Here is an 18,886-nt window from a genome sequence, read left to right as displayed (position 1 = left end):
GTGCCACTGTCGACACATATTTGCTGTTTAGAACATACGGTCGTGTTGAACGTGACACATCTTTCATAAGAGTGTGAGCTAAAAGTTGTCTGGCCTGCCCTCTGCTTAATGCAAGCCTGTCTCTCCCAACCACCACCACCACCCACGTACTGTACCACCACAAGCCTGCTTCCAAATGTGCTTCTTCTTCTTTCTGTGCAGCAGTGATGTGCAACTGTGCTTACAGCCGACACTACATATTACCAGAGGTCTGAGCTTGAGCGCGGTCACTTTACCTGATTCTGTTTTCCCAGGCTTTTGCACTAAGAAAACAAGAAAGCAATGCCAGCACGAGTGATCTTTGTTGTAAATAAAAACAGCTCTCATTGTAAAATAATGTTTGTGAAGGCTAATGTGCTGCACCTAACATGGCTGCCACAGAGTACTAGATCAAGTTGTGTGGAAATATCACAAGGATGAAAGGAAGCATGATTTTCACTCAACGTTTTAAGTCGTTTCAGTGCCAATTATTCCAAACCATTACACCTACATGCGTCCCTCAGGGGGATGGATTACACAAGAAGAACGAATAAACGACACAAAAAATGCAAAATACTAGTAATATTCGAGTTCTGTGTGAAAGTACTCGTGACAAAAACAACAGTTTGAAAAAATATATATTGATGTGCAAATTAATTGCATGAAAAAAAAACGCAGCCGATGGCCTTTACACTAAAGGGTTTTTAACTTTTAATATGAAATTAAATGGCAAGGAGGTTGGTTAAAATGTCTTATCTTTAAGTTTTCTAAAAAAAAACCTTGTCATACTTCAATGATGCATAATCAGTGCCATGAACCTTTACAACTCACAGTTCACTCATTCATTCGCCAATTCATTCTTGAAAGTTTTAGTTCTAAAGGTGAGATCTGACAACTCGTCCTTGGTTTTCTTTAGTGTGTGTCCTCGCTCTTCCTGTGTTAGATAATAGGTAGGTAAACGGCCTCCTTTGGAGGACACAAGAGCAAGAACACTTCAACTCTCTGAGTCAGATACTGTTCAAACACTGAAACCAAAATTCACTTTTCCACGACACCATTATCAAACCTCTTTGTCAGCCATTGTAGGTGTTCCAAATAAAAATCAATTACCGTGCATTCTTGGAAGTGACCGGGCTAATTCTGTATCATAACAGCACATTTAGCTCAGTATTTGATGCATTTATTTTCTACAGCCTTCCTCGTGCTTTATAAACCATATGATCTCACAGCTGGCATTGCTTTTTTTTACCCCCTCCACCGTGTGTGTGTGTGTAACATGCACAGTACAGAAGTCGATGTGATGTGTGTTCCCTGGGTGACGCTTAACAGAGACATTATTGCCCATTACTGTCAATGGCCAATGACCAGTATATGTCCAGCAGTAATCTTAACAAGATCGCAGCTCATAACCGTTACCACTCCACATCGATTGTGTCTCAAAGACAGGAAACAACATGCAAAATGGCCAATTTTCCAGCTACGTAATCTTTTTTATCGCTGCTTTATATTCTCACATTTTGAACCTTTTATTTTTTTTAAATATCTGCTGCTGTCACCCAGTAGTTAATAAAGCTCCTCCTGTTCTCTTTGTGTAAATCTCCTCAGTGGTTGAACTAATGGGCAGCATGTGTTTGTCGATCTCAGATGTACCTTTTAGCTCACTGTCCCCGTTTAAATGTACAGAACCTACACATGTTAGGTCACCGCTGAGTGCACCTACATGTTAGGTCATTCAAAGTGCCGTGTAAATATGAATGTACTCGTATACTGTATGATGTAACTGATATACATGTTGCAAAAACAGACAGCCCTGCCCTCCCTTCCCCAGTACTGCTAATATTACATAAGACAAATCATTTTTTTTGTGTATCGATCGATGTGCTGCTTTTGCACTTTGCATAAATGTGAATGTGTATGTAGGTCCCCCCCCCCTTCCCCCGATGCTATCAGTGTATTTCTATGTATTTACATGTGGCTGATATGTTTGTGTTTGGAGCCTCAGATGAACAGTACAGAGTTGTATTTATAGATGGTCGCCATGGAGCTCGGAGACACTTCCTGTGTTTACTGATCATTAACCAGCTTGTATCTTCTTCTCTTGTCCTGTCGTCCCCTACGCTTTCTTCTTCACCTCCCTTTACTTCCTTTTTGTCCATTTTCTACTCCTATCTTTTTATTTGTTTCCCCTCTTTTTCTCTGTATTTTCTCCCTTTCTTTCCTTTTTCCCTCTCTCATCTTCATCTCTTCTGTTCCCCTCCCTCTCCCTTTTCCATGCTCCATCTCTCTTTTTCTTTCCTATCTCTTTTTCATCTCCTCTTCTTGTGTTCCTGTTTGTTTTTTCTCCTCCTTCCTCTTCCTCACTTGCTTATCCTCTCCTCCATCACCCCTTCTCCTCATTCTCCACTCCCCTCCGTCCAGAGCGTGGCGCCCGTATGAACAACACCTCCCAGCTCTCCTCTGGACCCACCCTGCTTTCAGGTAGCGGTAAAGGACCCAGTGGCGGCGGTGGCGGCATCATCATCGGAGGGGGCATGAGACACAACAGCAGCCACCCCAACTTCTCCCACTCCTTCCACAACCTCGCCCAGCTGCCGCCGTCCTACGAGTCGGCCATGAAACCTGAGATCAACCGCTACAGCTCTCTGAAGAGGCTGGGTGAGTCAAGGGGGAGATTAAGGGATGTGGGAGGGGGAGAGAGTGAAGGGGAAACTTGAGAGAGAGATGGAGGATGGGAGAGCAAGTGGGACTGATTGATTATTCGGGGACCACTGAAGGATTTCAGGTGATGCAACACACCAGCTAGCACCCATATTGGAAGTGTTCTCGTGGCTAAACACAGTCACTGATTACATTTATAAAGTTGACTGTTTCAAAAGGTCTGAATTATATACATACATAGTTCATTTGGCCAATATGCTGCTTTATGCAAATGTAATGTATGTATATAAGTATGCATTATTGGAAATTAATTAACAACACAAAACAATGACAGATATTTTCAATAGAACCCTCACAGGTACTGCATTTAGCATAAAACATATGCTGCAAATCATAGCATGGCAAATTCAAGCCCAACAGGCAACAGCACTGTCAGTGTGTCCAGTGTGCTGACTTGACTATGACTTGTCCCAAACTGCATGTGATTATCATAAAGTGGGCATGTCTGTAAAGGGGGAGACTCGTGGGTACCCATAGAACCCATTTACATTCACATATCTGGAGGTCAGAGGTCAAGGGACACCTTTGAAAAAGGCCATGATAGTTTTTCCTCGCCAAAATTTAGAGCAAATTTTGAGTGTTATTTAACCTCCTTCGTGACAAGCTATCCAAGTATGGTTGGTATGAATGGATTCTTTAGGATTTCATATGATACAGTATCTTCACTCTAGCTTTAAAACTGAGCTACAACCTAAAAATCGCAAGTTGCGTTAAAGGAATTAGTGGCGTTGAAACAAATTTGCGTTCATTATATAAACTTTGACAGCCCTGATATTTACTTATGTTGGAAAAACTCTGAGGGGCTAATTCACGAAAGGATTGAACGTATTTAAATGAGGTAATATGCAAACATTTGGGGCAAATTGGCCCCTTTCTATGCAATGCACTCATTGCAAAAACAGTCCAGATCACAAAGATCGGCACTAATAGCCGCACACAGTAACAATGAAATTTTCAGCGTCTTCAGAGAGTTAGTGGTAACTGAAGCGCATTAATGCTGACAGACTGGGATGTTAAATCCCAAATACGGTTTCTCTCCGTCACGTTTAAATTCCTTACCTGAAGTTTTGAGGAACCCCTCTGCACCTCGTCGGTCAGGACCTGTAGCTTGCGGTCTGATAATATAATTTAGCTTTTTCTCTCTGCCGTTGTTCTGTCTACTGTGTTCTCGACGCAAAGGCAACATTTATACTTCCAATCAGATGCAAATCGTTATCGCCGTGTTTGCGGTGTAATGCGGCAATATCTTTTGTGAATCGGACCTTGAGACGGGGCAGAGAGCGGTTGCAAGTGATGCGCAATTCATCGTGGTATTCGCCTGTCGGTGTTTGAAACATCATTCAATGGCAGAAAAATGTATTATACTCATCAGATCCTCGGTTGGAATCCATTGTAATTGTGTGAGTATTTGATCATTTAAAGATAGATGTTTTGTGGAATGTTCCTTTAAAGGTGTACGAGATATCCTAATATTTAATCCCTAGTATGGATGTCACAATACACAAAACACTTAGAGCTAGTGTTAGGAAGTTAAACATGTCATAATTCCCTCTCTATTATCTATTTTATATTATTGTGAAAACATCTCCTTCAAACAACTGGATTTATTCAAGTTTCTCTCCAAAAAACTACATTTTACAAGATTACATTTGATCACATCATGATAACGTTAGAATTACCTTCACCAACAACTAACTTTTACTGAACAGAGCCTGAACACATAATGAAACTCGATGCAACCTCCGTTAACGTTTGCTGTTAGCTCTGTGCAGGACTATGCTGCCCACCGGCTGCTAACAGCTAACGTTAACTAGCTCTCGTCCTGCCGATTTCAACACGGTTTTGTTGTTCACAATGTAGCGTTATCAGGGGAAACCGTGACGGTACCTGCAGTACTGTGGGAAAACGAGTACCATCAAATTTTTTAGAGTTTTGCATCAACTTGGTACGGAAGTATCGATTCTCGTGACATCCCTAAATCCCTAGTGTGGGTCAAGCTCCGAAAGCACTGGATCCTACACTTCCCATAATGCAACTTGATAGCTTTTTTCTTTATGCACCACCTGCCTGGTTTGCCAACTAACCTATGAGCAGGTTATTGTCTATAAGCCCACTCCCACCCCATGACTTTCTTTCCGGGTATTTCTCTTTTTGTGTCCGGTTAGTTTGAATTCCACGCAGCTGATTCTCAAACCTCCAGTACGGCAGCAGGCAGGCAGGCATGGCCGCCAGTAGATGTGATGACTCAGCTGCAAAAACAAAAAATAATCATATCACTGTTTTCTGAATGTGTAAACTGTTTCTGCTAAACAGCCATAACAGGAAACTAAACACACTGAAACAGGAAAAGGGGAATTAATGGAGGGATGGGAGCAGACGGAGAGAATTAAGAGAGTGATGGGAGAGTGGGAATGGTTGCGAATGAAGGAAATGGAGACCAGGAGGGACAGAAAGATGGAATTAGAGAGGAAGAAAGGAGGGGCACAGAGAAAAGAGGGATTGGGGGGAAATTGAAAGAGAGGAAAGAAACGTGGGAGAGTATAAATGTGGAGAGAGAGGTTGGTTGACCAGAAGAAAAGGATCAGGGAGGAAGTGAAAGAGCTGATTGGCCAAATAAGGATACAGCAGGAAGAGAAAAAAAAGAGAGAGATCCGTGAAGATAGAGATGCAGAAGGAGGAGAATGAAGGGAGAGGCAGTGGAAGAAAGGATTGGAGGTGAGATGTGGAGATAGGGGCGAGGGCGTTGGCTGCTGGTCTGCAGGGGCCTGGCTGCCTTCGACGGGGAGGAAAAGACGTTTTAGAGGCAGCGGCTGGCAACCTCTCTCTCTCTCTCTCTGTCTTTACCTCTCTCGCCCTGATATTGCTGAAGACTGCAGGGGGAGGGGAGTCGCCTCTGCAGGCTGAGTGATGGATGGTTACTACACGGGGGATTGTATATGTGTGTGTGTGTGTGTGTGTGTGTGTGTGTGTGTGTGCACACGCCGTGGCTATACATTGAAGCGGAAGCAATAATGAGGTGAAAGTCCAGATGAGTCTCTTTTATTGTTTCCATTCAGTCAAAAGGAAAAAACACTCAAACAGACGGCGCTCTCCGTGCAGCGATAGGAAAAGGCTTCTACTCATTACACATCAGACCTTCAGAGGTCATCCAACTTCCTGTCATCGTCTCATTTATGAAACCGCCACTCCGTCGCATTAATCACAGCGGGCCTGCAGCTTTTTATGGTTCAGATCATCAGAGCTGACGACGTCATGGTTTACGTTTTTGTTTTGCAGATGATGGAAACAGTTCTACTTCCCTACATTCACCTCCTTTGTTTTTGCCATGACTTTGTTTATTTTCTGCCATCTCTCCTTCACATAATTGCACTACCTCAACACAAACAAACAAATCAATTTATAGACAGCCTTAGTCCCGCCCCTTCTGGTGGACCTCATGGGACCTTATTCTAATTAACTATTTTCACAGTCTGATACTTAAACAGTTTCACAACAAACTGTGACTTTCCTGACATCATATGTGTGATTCATGGCGCAATTTAAACAGGATAAAAAAATTATGTGTCTCTCACCGTTGACTACCGTTCATATTTTTTTTACGAAATAAGGTCCCCTGGCTGGTAGGCTACTACTACCCCTACCTTCATGGCTTCATATTGTTCTCCTCCCACCTCCCCCCCAGCTTCATGCATCCCTGAACACACACATTACATTTTTTAGCGCCTGTAATGTAAGAAATTAGATGACATCAAGTATAGCAAATTATATACTTAAACGGTGTTAGTGCCACAGAATAATTTGTCATATGATCATAACAGTTTTTGTTTTGAATTAGAAGAAAATTACAACTAGAGTCATCTACAACAGTTGAACAGTTTACAAGCACTGTTTAGTAAAGATGTGGACGCACAGCGCTATGCCAGCAGAGTCACAGAAGTTGCAGCTTGTTTGACCTGCTGTCCGTGTTGTTGGAGTAAAACTGAACATCAGGAAACATCAAGACTTATTTTGTCATTTTACTCGGGAGATGTTTGCAAGAAACAACCCATAGCAACCTAGAAACCCCACAGTAGGTTATTTGATATCAGACACTCAGCTGCAGCGAAAGTTTACTTTTTCCAATAGTAGGCTAACTAAACCATTTTGGAAAGGCAACATGCACGGATTAGACACTCACAGCTTCTTTGCTGGACACAAACACACTGACACTGGAACCATTTCAAAGCAATTTATAAGAAAAATAGAAGAGCGCAAACAACGGTGCTTTCATGTGCGACTTGGATGCTCCTTTTTCCCAAGTTGGGAAGTCGTTCTTCCGACTCCGGTGTGTTCATGAGCTTTAAAGTGACTGTTTGTAACTTCTTAAACGTATAAATCATTGCATGTCGGTGTCCCATGCGCGCTCGCGTGTGGCTACGCTGTTCAGACAAGACTCCAACACAAAATACACGGAAGCACCAAAACCACAAAGTTCTATGTAGTGAAGCCCGTCTGTTAAACAGTGTTGGCCGCGGTCGGAGGACGCGGGGGAGACCGTAGCTTTCCTTGACTTAACGGCCACAGGTGTCGCTGTCAACAAGCAATTTCTGATTCTTAAAAACAGTCCTTTTATTGAAATTGAAACCTGATGCGTGAACAAACAAAGAGACAAACCAAAAATATAACCTCCTTAGTGGAGGCAACTATCTGTATGTTGACCTGACGTTAGCAGGTGTGTTTTCTCGTTGAAATGCGATCGTGACATGTTGTATGTGGTTTTGGCCGGCAGCTGCTGTCCCTTCTTCCCAGTACTGCGTACCGGCGCTGAATCTTTTAGTGGTACAGAGTATCAGACCGTACCGGGCTACTTTCACCCCCTGGAATGATGTATTTTTTGTTTGAGAGTTTCTGCAAGTGGCAAACAAACAAGTCCACAAGGAGCCTCGGGTGCTCTCTGACTTTCTGTGGATATCCGGAGAGTCTGCGTGGGGTGCAAACTGCATACTTCACCAGACCAGGTCGAAAGATTACATCATATCCTTAAGGCGAGACACTAAAGGCAAAAACATTGATTTTTCATGCACTACTTAGGTGTTTTGTTTTTACTACTTTGTCTATTTGCGTGTGTAGATTTCTCCTAAATTCACCCAAAGTTAGCATTATATAATTCCTCATTTGCATGTTTAAGCATAACATTTTCAGAAAACTTGTAAAACAAAAAAAAGTATTGTCTTAAAGGTCCCATATTGTAAAAAGTGAGATTTTCATGTCTTTTATATCATAAAGCAGGTTTAAGTGTTACATAAATACTGTGAAATGATCAAAACGCTGAATCCACAGAGAAATACACACAGTCTGTATTCAGAAATTGTGCGTTTGAAACAAACCGTCAGGATTTCTGTACAATTGTGATGTCACAAATCTACAATATCTAGACAATTTCACAGTTTTAAACATAAACATTCTAAATGTGTCCCAGTTTATTTCCTGTTGCAGTGTATGTGAATGACATCAGCTGACAGGGAGTACACATGGACCCAAACTGTTGCCTTGCAACGCAGAGCATGAATACAGGTATATTCAGACAGACAGTATGAGGAAAATAATGTGTTGTTTGAACATTAAAGCATATAAACATGTTCTTGTAGAAACACAAAATACAAGTAAGAACCTGAAAATGAGCATGATATGGGACCTTTAAAATATTTCGCCTAGCAAAGTGAAATCTTATACTTACAGTTATATTGAAGAGTTATTTATCTGACAGAGTTGTCCGTCAACGTCTGTTATGAACATTGTTGTCACTACCACATTGCATTGTGGGATATTTATGCCAGCGTAGTGTCCAGTGTTTGCATATTATAATATTTCACCAGAAATAGTAATACTATTGGTTTCATACTAAGGTCCTATTCACCTGTAGTGTCTCCTAGTAGTAGTAGTGTGTAGTGTAGTAGTAGTAGTAGTAGTACTAGTAGTAGTAATGATAAAGGGAAACTTAACCCACTCCTTTACTTTTCCAAACCTGACACTAGGTATATAAATTCAATTCAATTTATTTTTATATAGCGTCAAATCATAACAGAAGTTATCTCGAGACGCTTTGAATAGATGCTGTATATAGCACAAAAATGATCTATATTGTCTTGGGCTGTCAAAGTTAACGTGATAATAACGTGTTAATGCAAATTCATTTTAACGCCACTAATTTCTTTAACCCATCAATGCAACTTGCAAATTTTTAGGTTGTACCTGGCTTAGTTTTAAAGCTAGAGTGAAGATACTGGCATCATATAGAACTAGAAAACCTAATGAATCCATTGGCACCAACCACATCATACTAGCATTATGGCTAAATGACCTCCAGATATGTGAATTGGGAAATGGATTCTATGGGTAGCCACGAGTCTCCCCTTTACAGACATGCCCACTTTATGATAATCACATGCAGTTTGGGGCAAGTCATAGTCAAGTCAGCACACTGACACACTGACAGCTGTTGTTGTCTGTTGGGCTGCAGTTTGCCATGTTATGATTTGAGCATATTGTTTTATGCTAAATGCAGTACCTGTGAGGGTTTCTGGACAATATCTGTCATTGTTTTGTGTTCGTAATTGATTTCCAATAATAAATATACATATACGTTTGCATAAAGCAGCATATTTGTCCACTCCCATGTTAATAAGAGTAATAAATACTTGACAAATCTCCCTAGAGGTAGATTTTGAACAGATAAAATGTGTCAATAATTTGCGAGTAACAATCATGTGTTTAATCGCGATTAAATATTTGAATCGACTGACGACCCTAATATTTTTATTTTTGATGTTTATGTGTATTATTGTAGTGAGGCTCATATTGCACTCATTGCCAATATAAATAATGGCAGTGACTAAGGTCTTAAGTCCCCTTGCATAGCACATTTTTATCTCTAACACCACTGCAGACTTGACCTCAGGACACGTAAGTATGTAGTACGTGTGATGGAAGTTCGGAGGGGGGAAATTTGGATTCAACCCTACATATTTACCCAGTTCTTCCTTTTTCTGTTTGTTCCAAAGCAACCAAAAACATCACTTCCTTTGAGAGTAGAGCTGACAGGCGCTGATCGCTTCAACAGAAAACTTTAAAACCCGATCCAGCCTGACTCACTGTTGCACTGAATCAACCAGTGACACTAAAAGCAAAGCAGTATTTGATTATTTAATGTGTGCTTTTTCATCGTGAATGTCAGTTTTGGCGGAACACCTCTTCAAAAGGGAAACTAAAACGTCGTCATTGTGACACAGAAGAGCCCCCGCAGCCTCTCGCCAGCCGTTGTATGAAACCTGGTCCTTTTGATGAAGTTCCCCATACGGAGCTGCAGAAAGGACACTGATAAAGGCGGCTTTGTCTTCGCTCGGCAGCCGGGGGAGAAACCTCCAGATAATTTGGCCTTACTGGAGGGGAGTAAACACAGAGAGGGAGAGAGAGGACATGAGACAAACAGCGAGAGAAGATAAAAAAAAGAGAGAGAGGGAGGGAAAGAGAAAGAGAGGAAACCAAAAGAGTGGAAGAGACAAAGGAGGAAACAGAAGGAGAGGAGAAAGGAGAGGAGAAAGGAGGGGGGAAAAGACAAGGCGAGAGGGGAGGACGAGGCAGAGAGGTGGCTGGTTAAAGGTCAGGTTTAAATTGGCTCTTGGGGAGCTGCTTCCATGGAAATGCTTTGAAGATTAAAGCGGTCTCAGGCTATAGAGCAGAAACACTGTATTTCACTATTAATGAACCTCACTAACTGTTCCATCCATGTCTCTTTCTTCTCTCTTCTACTCTGTCTCTATTTCTTTATTTTCATGTCACTGTGGCCGTTAAGTCAACGAAAGTCAGCGTCCTGTATCCCGCGCTTGCTCGCTCTACATATACATGAACGAGCATCGCTCAAAACAGTGAGGCGACACACGTCAGCTAAAACCACAATATCACTCTATATTTCAGCTGCTTGGCAGTAATGTTAGCTGACCAGACGAAGGTCTCTCCATGAATCACTGCTGATCCTAGTGTTGGCTTTTCCTGCTTCAGCCTCCCGACCGCGGCTGGAGGGGGACACCAGCACCCGGTCAGAGACGGTAACGTTTCTCTCTGCGGAGCCCCGTCACTTCACAAGACACGGGAAACCTCTGTTGGTCTGGAGGAGCTGCAGCATTTATTTCTGCACCAACCGTCCTACTGTACATTCACTAGATATTCTCAGAGCTACTAACTCCCCTGCAGTGTGTAGTGTGCGCACATGCACGTGATGGAGCGAGCTGAGTGAAGGCAGGCAGCAGAGCAGAGTACAGCAGAGACTCCGGTCCTGGAGACCAAAGCTACGGTCTACCCCGCGTCCTCCGACCGCGGCCAACGCGGTTTTGCAAGACGGGCTTCACTAGATAGAACTTTGCGGTTTTGGTGCTTCCGTGTAGTTTGTGTTGAAGTCTTGTCTGAACGGCGTAGCCACAAGCGAGCGCGCAGATGCAAGCGCACAGATGCGAGCAGGTATATGCGAGCAGGTATATGCGAGCGCGCATGGGACACCGACCCGGGTGATTTATACGTGTAAGAAGTTACAAACAGTCCCTTTAAAGCGACCCATCTCATTCTTCTCACATCAAACTTTCTTACCTCATTGCTCGTGGGCTTCTCTTTTACCTTTAACCTTTAGGCGCACCGGAGGACACAGAGGCACATGATTTTTTTCAGATGACCTTTTTATAAAAATAACTTTTTTTAATCATATCTGCTCCATTTCTACCCAGTGTTAATAATCTTTAGTTGCAGCCCTATTTACACATTACACATTTCTTTCTCTCTTTTGCCGAACCAGAGAAAGAACTCGACGAGTACTCCAGCTACTACAACTCCAAGCGTCGCTCCACCAACGCTCCGCCCTCCTTCTACTCATCGCAGCACTACCTGCCGTGGGCAGGCGAGTACACGCTGGGATCCCGGGGCACGCTGCCCCTCAACGGCTCCCGGCCCCGTCTCCACATCCCCTCCACCCCCAACCCGTACCCGCTGCCCGCCCAGACGCCGTCGTACACCAGCTCCCCCTTCGACAGGCCGCCGCGCCGCGTCCGCTCCCAAGACCAGCTGCTCGGGGAGGGCAACACGCTGTCCCGCCTGTCCAAGAACCAGCAACACCAGTACTACAAAGCCATGATGAGCACCAGCAGGGGCTCCAACTCGCAGACGCTCCGCAGGTAAGATACGAGATTGGGAGCGCAGATGAAACACTAAAGATGAAAGATGAGAGGAGATAATGAGAGTGAAGAGAGTTCAATGTTTAATAAATGTCAAGAGCGGAATAGTTTCATTAAGATTTTATGTCCGACAGGGTGAAGGTACAATTTGAAAACCTTTTATCTCATATTACTTTATTTTACGAGTCTAATAAGTTCGACATTGAGCTCTTCAGTGCATTCTTGACCTTGGAAACAGCATTTGACAAAACAATCTCAACTCAAGGTCCACTTTACTTACTTGTTCTGGAGCTTTCAACCACATCGGTGCCATATGACTAGTCACTGATAAACAGGTTTTGCAGACAGGGTTTCATGAGGCTGTGATTATCCTAGAGGTCACCGCAGGTCGTTTTATACAGTGAAGTTCAATTTTTTAAAAATGGTCTCATTATAATGAAATGTCTCCTATGGGGATTAACATCATCACACATGAATACAGTCGGGCTCATTGGATCCACAAGACTCTCAGTTTTACAGTGATACCCAATTTATGTAATTCAAGACTGTTTAGGGACCCCAGTATGCAGACATTCAAATACACCGTTTTAGAATAGGAGACAATAACACAATATACTGCATTCACAAAACTGCATGTGATTATCATAAAGTGGGCATGTCTGTAAAGAGGAGACTCGTGGGTACCCATAGAACCCATTTTCATTCACATATCTTGAGGTCAGAGGTCAAATGGACCCCTTTGAAAATGGCCATGACAGTTTTTCCTCGACAAAATTTAGCCCAACTTTGGAACGTTATTTAGCCTCTTTCGCAACAAGCTAGCATGGTTGGTACACAAGTTGATTCCTTATGTTTTCTAGTTTCATATGATATCTGTACCTTTACTCTGGCTCTAAAACTGAACCTGCTACCGCCTCTGAAAGACACAGACATCAAAAGATACGACAGAAAGTTACTGATACGCATCAGATCATCACATACGTAGATACACAGAGAACTCTCATTTGTAAAGATAACTTGCTGCAAAAGAAGGAATCGTGACTTTAATTAAAGTGTTAACAGTGTGCTGTATTATAAACAGTGACCGTTAAAAACAATATCATGAGTTTAATAAGAATATTGACATATATCGTCAAAACAATATGAAAACGTCAATCGTATATATTTTTCTCTATCGTGATATAAGCTACAATAGGCCCATTTTTTCCCTATAATTTCCTTTAAAACTGGTATGTTCATTTTGCACTCAAGTTCTTAAAATGAGAAAATACTTTTCATTTGTCAAGTATTGAATTGACACAGGAGTATACAAAAATAGGATTTACCATGTGGTTGTTTCATATGGACTATGAATTGATTGAATTACCAGAAAACATGCAATATCATGATATAAAGCGTTATTGAGATATGAAATGATCTATATCCGGATAGAAGATTTTGGCCATATCACCCAGCCCTAATTGATATATATACATTTATATATATCACAATATGAAAACTACATTACATCACATAGAAGTCTTTTAAGTTGAAAAACAAAAAACTTTAACTACAAAGTACAATTTGTTTGAGATTATTCATTTAGTTATTAAGCCATTTAGTTATTTCATTAATTTGTTAATATAATAATTATAATAAATGATAATACTGAATTATCATCCAGCCTTGAGGCCAAATATGAATCTGTTATTCAGGGAATTTTATGAGCCTTATTTAATAACAGAGAGGATAAACAAGTCTGTGGTTTCCAGGTCCCATGAGAGGCTTCTGGTCTCACCCGACCGTCTGGAGGACCGGCTGATGATGGGTCTGATCGTCAGCGGAGGCGGCGACAGAGGGGGAGGCGGCGGGATGGTGCCCGCCATGGGCCGACTCAGCCACCACCAGAAGGCCCAGTCGCAGCAGAACATCTGCGTCACGCCGTCCATGGAGCGCCACCACATGATCAAGATGAACTCCCACCCGACGCCGGGCCACGACCACGATCGTGATCGTGATCGTGATCGTGATCGTGATCGTGACCGTGACCGTGACCGTGACCGTGATCCGCGGACCGTGACCGCGACCGCAGCTCCGCTGGGGGATGGGCATGCACGGCGGCTGGGGACCCCCACGGGGGCCACGGCGGAGGCGGAGGCGGAGGCGGGGTAGGCCACCCCAACGCCCGACGGATGGCTTTCGCCAGCAAGAGGCAGAACACCATCGAACAGCTGCACTTCATCCCCGGAGGCGGAGGAGTGCAGGGACTGCGGACTGGGAGTAAGAACGAGGTGACAGTGTGAGAGGACGAGGGAGGTGAAGAGAGAGGAAGATGAAGATGAAGAGAGTAGAGAGCTGAAGGCTGGAGCTGTAAAGAAGCTGAAGAGGCATTTAGCGGGAAGAAGAGCAGGAAACGGAGGTTTGATCTCAGCTGGCTGCCTCACAGGGCTGCACAAACAGCTCCCCCCCCCTCCCCTTCATAAAACAAAAAGTGGTGGATGACATTAATCTCACAGTGAGTTTAGCCAATCGGTTTTCTCCGGTCGTCACTTTCTGTGTTGAAAAAGAGAATATTCAGCCATTCTTTGAAAAGGGAAGACAGAAATGTCCACTTAAAAAGAGCAAAAAATATCATCCGAGTGCAGTTTAAAGGCTGCTGGGTATTTGTTGAATTGTCCTTGAGTTTTTATTGCACTGTCCTCTGAGTCCTCGAAGAGCTCTGGCAGAGATTCATCTGTCGTTGAATCCACTGTGGATGACGGAGAACGCCGAGGTAGAGACAGACGGGTTTGCTTGTCTTTGTATTTATGAAAAAAAGTATTTAAAAAACCAAACAAGTTGCTTTTGTATGAAATTAACCTGATAATAATAATAATAGTATTAACATTACTGAGCCCTGTTGTGTATACTTGGTTTAAAAACATATTTAATCCTTTAGCCAGCCAGTTTGTAACTTTAAAGGCTGGAAATGTGACCTTTCTCTAGTTGTGATTGGACTATCATGAAAATAAAACATTCTCTGCAAAAAAATAATCTAACCAAGTACAGTTAGCTGTCACTTGATTGCCTTTATGGCTCAATTTACTACTAGATAGAAATTAAATATAAACCATTTTGAGATTAAAAAAAACAAGACCGACATCGACACAAGCTGCTGTCATAAAGGCCCAGTCACACCAGCATTTAAACGGCAACATTTACATGAAATTGCTGCAATGAATTGATTGAATTGTTTGAACCCGTTTGACAGAAAATTGAAAGAGCTATTGTGGCCGACTAGCGCTAGCATGTTCCCTGTTTGCTAGTGTGTTAGCGGTTAGCTCGTTAGCTACAGTAGTCCACCAACTAGCCCTGCCAGTACTCACTATATCTGACGTGCAGATTAATTTCGTTGTGCCACTTTCTGGAGTGACCGGGCCTTAACAGTAAACTCCACTCTGCAGTATGATTTTAGCTTAACTTTGTACAGTGGGTGTATATCATCTATGAAACATTGTGCTGTGACCCTTTTTGCGTAATAATGAGTAAAAAAAAAAAAGGTTTTGGAATTGGACCGCTTCATGTAGAAGAACTAACCTCATGCAGACTGACCAAACATCCCTGAAACACTGTTTGAAACTGTTCATTGTGAGTTTGTAGAGAGTTTGAGGGTTCTCAAACGAACCTTCCCGTGCTTCTACCGATTTCCACACGTTACCTGCAAGTTGAGCTGCTCACCTCGTATGAAGGGAAGGGGGGGCAGATGGGTTGCGAGGCGCGGTGGTTGGGTGGGGGTGGTGGGTGGGTTGGGGGGCGGGACAATGGACACTTCACACCAAGGGCTATACCGAATTATCTTTGTGTGTCTGTGCTCTGTACAGTGTCTGCTTCTCATTTCCATTTCCTCTGCGTGTCCGTGTCGGGAGGCATGCTTGTGCATATGTTTTCTTTTTGTGTAGAGAGAAAATATATAAACATGCAAGGAACATCTGCAACGCAAAGGAACTTTTGTGCAACGTGTAAAAACACACCATTGCTTTTTTGTTGCGGGAGAAAAGGTTGGTCATATTTTGTACATTTGTTTTTAGTTTTTCTGGCTGTGAGATGGACCTTCTAGCCTTCCAGGCTGGATCTCCCCTTTATGGGGTTTAAGGGACTCGTGAGGCCTCGACTGAGGTTCTCAGCTTCCCCTCGATACAGACAGACATGATTGATTACTGAGCGAAGCTTCCTGCCAGCCCTTTTCCTACGACACATGTGCTCATTTTAATGTTAATGGTTTATGATCACACGTGTAAAGATTCCCCCTTGATCAGACGCTGAACGCTCTTATCATGATTTATTTATTTTTTTTCTTTTACTTAAACATGTATTTATTTTTTTAATCTCTGTGAATTTTAATGTATAATCCTGGATTTTCAATATTCAAACTTTCTAGTGGAATTAAAAAAAACAACAAAAAAAAAACATTTGTATTCTCGAGAACAAAAAAAAGAGCTGATGCAATCAAAGAGAAAAGACGAAACCGCATGACGATGTCAGAAGCCAGTGTTGATGATGTCATAGTGCTGACTTATGATGTCACGGCGTGTATGTGTGTAAATGTACATGCGTCTGTTTTAATTTGTGTGCCCATGTGTGTAACTCTCTCTCTCAGTGTCTTCTTCTTCTTCTTCTTCTTCTTCTTCTTAGGAATGCTGAACCTCATTTTTGACCAAACGTCGGGTCGTGTCTTCAGCTCACGAAGGCGATTTAAAGACCCCGCGTCGCGGTCGTTACGTGTTCATATCAACTTGTGATGAAATTTAAAAGGCCTGCCGTTTAAATTAAAAAAAAATAAAAAAAGGGACACTGTTCAATCACAGCTTTTCTTGTCGAGCTACATTCACCAAAGCGAGGACTTTTTGAAATATTTGAAAATGTAAATTATCGAAGGCTTATATTGTGTCAAGTTTTTGGTATTTGAGTAGAAGTGAAACCGCTGAGTGGGCCGTTTGTGACGTCACAAATCGCTCGGTTGATGAGTTTGTGTCGCTGCTAAATATGTATCTGCAAAAAGGCGATTTGTTTTCCATGAACAGCCTGCTTATTTGAACAGAACTTTAGGGGCACAAAAGGTACAGTATTAACGAAGCTGCGTTGCAGCATGTGTTTTATTAGCGCCAGCAGCAGCAGCGGTTGTTGCTGAAGTGGGCTCGTGGAGGAGAATGTATCGTGACTTGCCTTTGGCTGACGGGACTGGAAACGCTCTGTGGTTTTTACGATGAAAACATCTCATTAACTTTTAAAAGAGAAAGAGGCAAAAAAAAGGGGGGGAAATGTAAATGACACGTGAAAATTCAGTTGTATTTTTAATGTCTCATCTCTCCTCATACCTTCAAAGGTCTGATACAGATGTTGTAATCCATGTTCAGTTAATTGCTCCCCTGATAAAACTGTGTCTGTGTGTGTGCGTGTGTATGTGTGTATGTGCGTGTGTATGTGTGCGTATGAGTGTGTTAACCACTGGGAGGGGGAGGCATGGGCATATTTGTAATCTCAAAGCTACTCTGCATACCTCAAATTGTATGATACATTTATTTATTACATCCCCTTATATGTCTATTTCCAAGAATATCCAAACAAAGGTCTCACACATGTGCAACCCCTTTGTTATCGGTGATCAATTCTTGCGTTTGTAGAAACCATACTGTTTAATTGATAATAACAATAAAAAAAAATCCCACTAAATGTTGTTTGTGTCTTTTGTGATGAAATTTGACTCTTTCTGGTCATGTTTTTAGTTTCAGGCTCACATTTAGAGCTGAAGTTGATTAATGGATAATGATCAACAGACAAGTGTTGGACAGATGTGAGGATTTGCTGCTTTTATATCTTTGTAAACTGAATATGTTTAGGTTTTGGACTGTTGATCAGACAAAATAAGTATTTTTAAGACTTTTTTTTTAGACCTAAAGAATTGTTTAAACAAAGAAATAATAGATGAACTGATAATGAAATCAGCCCTATTCATAGGGCACATCACAACATGGCTTTCAGGGCTGCAGTTAGCTATTATTTCATAGATTTTTAGCCTATAAATTGTCACAGGAAAGCCATCAAACCTGCCCAAAACCCAGTGTGATACATCAAATTACCTGGTTTAGTTGGAAACCCAAATATTTTTAAGGTTAAAAGGATATAAAATCGAGAAAAGCAGCAAATTCTCACATTTGAGGACCTGGAACAACAGCTAACAGCTTTAATATCTTCTCAAAACTGACCCAAATCCACAGTATACTGTTCATAGAGCTTGATTTTATATATTTTTTTAGATTGAATTTAATTCTAGTGTTGATACTATACCAGAGTTTCGTTACTGATATCAAAATGATTGAGAAATATAGAGATGTATTTTCTACACAACCCTTTTTATTTAATAGAACAAAGTAGCTAAAGTTTTCAAATGTTGTCCAAACACAAAAGGATGTAAAAGAACTTTTCCTTAAATATATAGTTTCAAATTTGCAAACTTTTAATTCAATTCAGGAACTATCTAATTTAGGGCTGCCCCGAATACCATTGCTGATGCCGCACTATTGTACAAAGACACATCTCTACACACAATAAACAACGATATCCGTCTGAGAATAACATAACACAATACATATTACACACAAAACAAAGCATTCCAATACTGATTTGGAGGTCGATTACCATGGCAACAGTCTAAGCATTCGGGTCAGCCTGATATATAATAAGAATAAGTAAACAAAACAATCAGACCAGACATTCATTCCAACAGTTTTCGATACTGTGTGCTATGGAAACATTTCAGTCAGTAACAGAAAAGTATTCAGGTTCAAAGTATACAGCAGATCCTCGCTGGTTTGAATGAGAGTGTGTGAGTGGAACAAAATTAATCCTGTGTGTGTGTGCGTGTGTGTGTGTGTGTGTGTGTGTGTGTGTGTGTGTGTGTGTTCTACCAACTATTGTGTTTCTGAAATCAGCCCCGC

The 18,886-nt window shown here is 41.9% G+C and overlaps 1 protein-coding gene across 1 annotated transcript in view; it reads left to right on the top strand.

The window, feature by feature from the left end:
* The window catches only part of LOC119503246 (protein shisa-7-like), a 50,043-nt gene extending 32,422 nt beyond the window's left edge, over positions 1-17,621 (top strand). The window contains 4 exon segments of the mRNA XM_037794926.1: positions 2,437-2,673; positions 11,558-11,933; positions 13,685-13,923; positions 14,025-17,621. Coding sequence (XP_037650854.1) covers positions 2,437-2,673; positions 11,558-11,933; positions 13,685-13,923; positions 14,025-14,215 — 1,043 coding nt within the window. The 3' untranslated portion in view covers positions 14,216-17,621.
* The last annotated feature ends 1,265 nt before the right edge of the window (positions 17,622-18,886 follow it).

Source organism: Sebastes umbrosus, chromosome 15, assembly GCF_015220745.1.
Source record: "Sebastes umbrosus isolate fSebUmb1 chromosome 15, fSebUmb1.pri, whole genome shotgun sequence".
NCBI classification, from domain to species: Eukaryota; Metazoa; Chordata; class Actinopteri; order Perciformes; family Sebastidae; genus Sebastes; species Sebastes umbrosus.
This window is presented reverse-complemented; position numbering and strand designations above follow the sequence as displayed.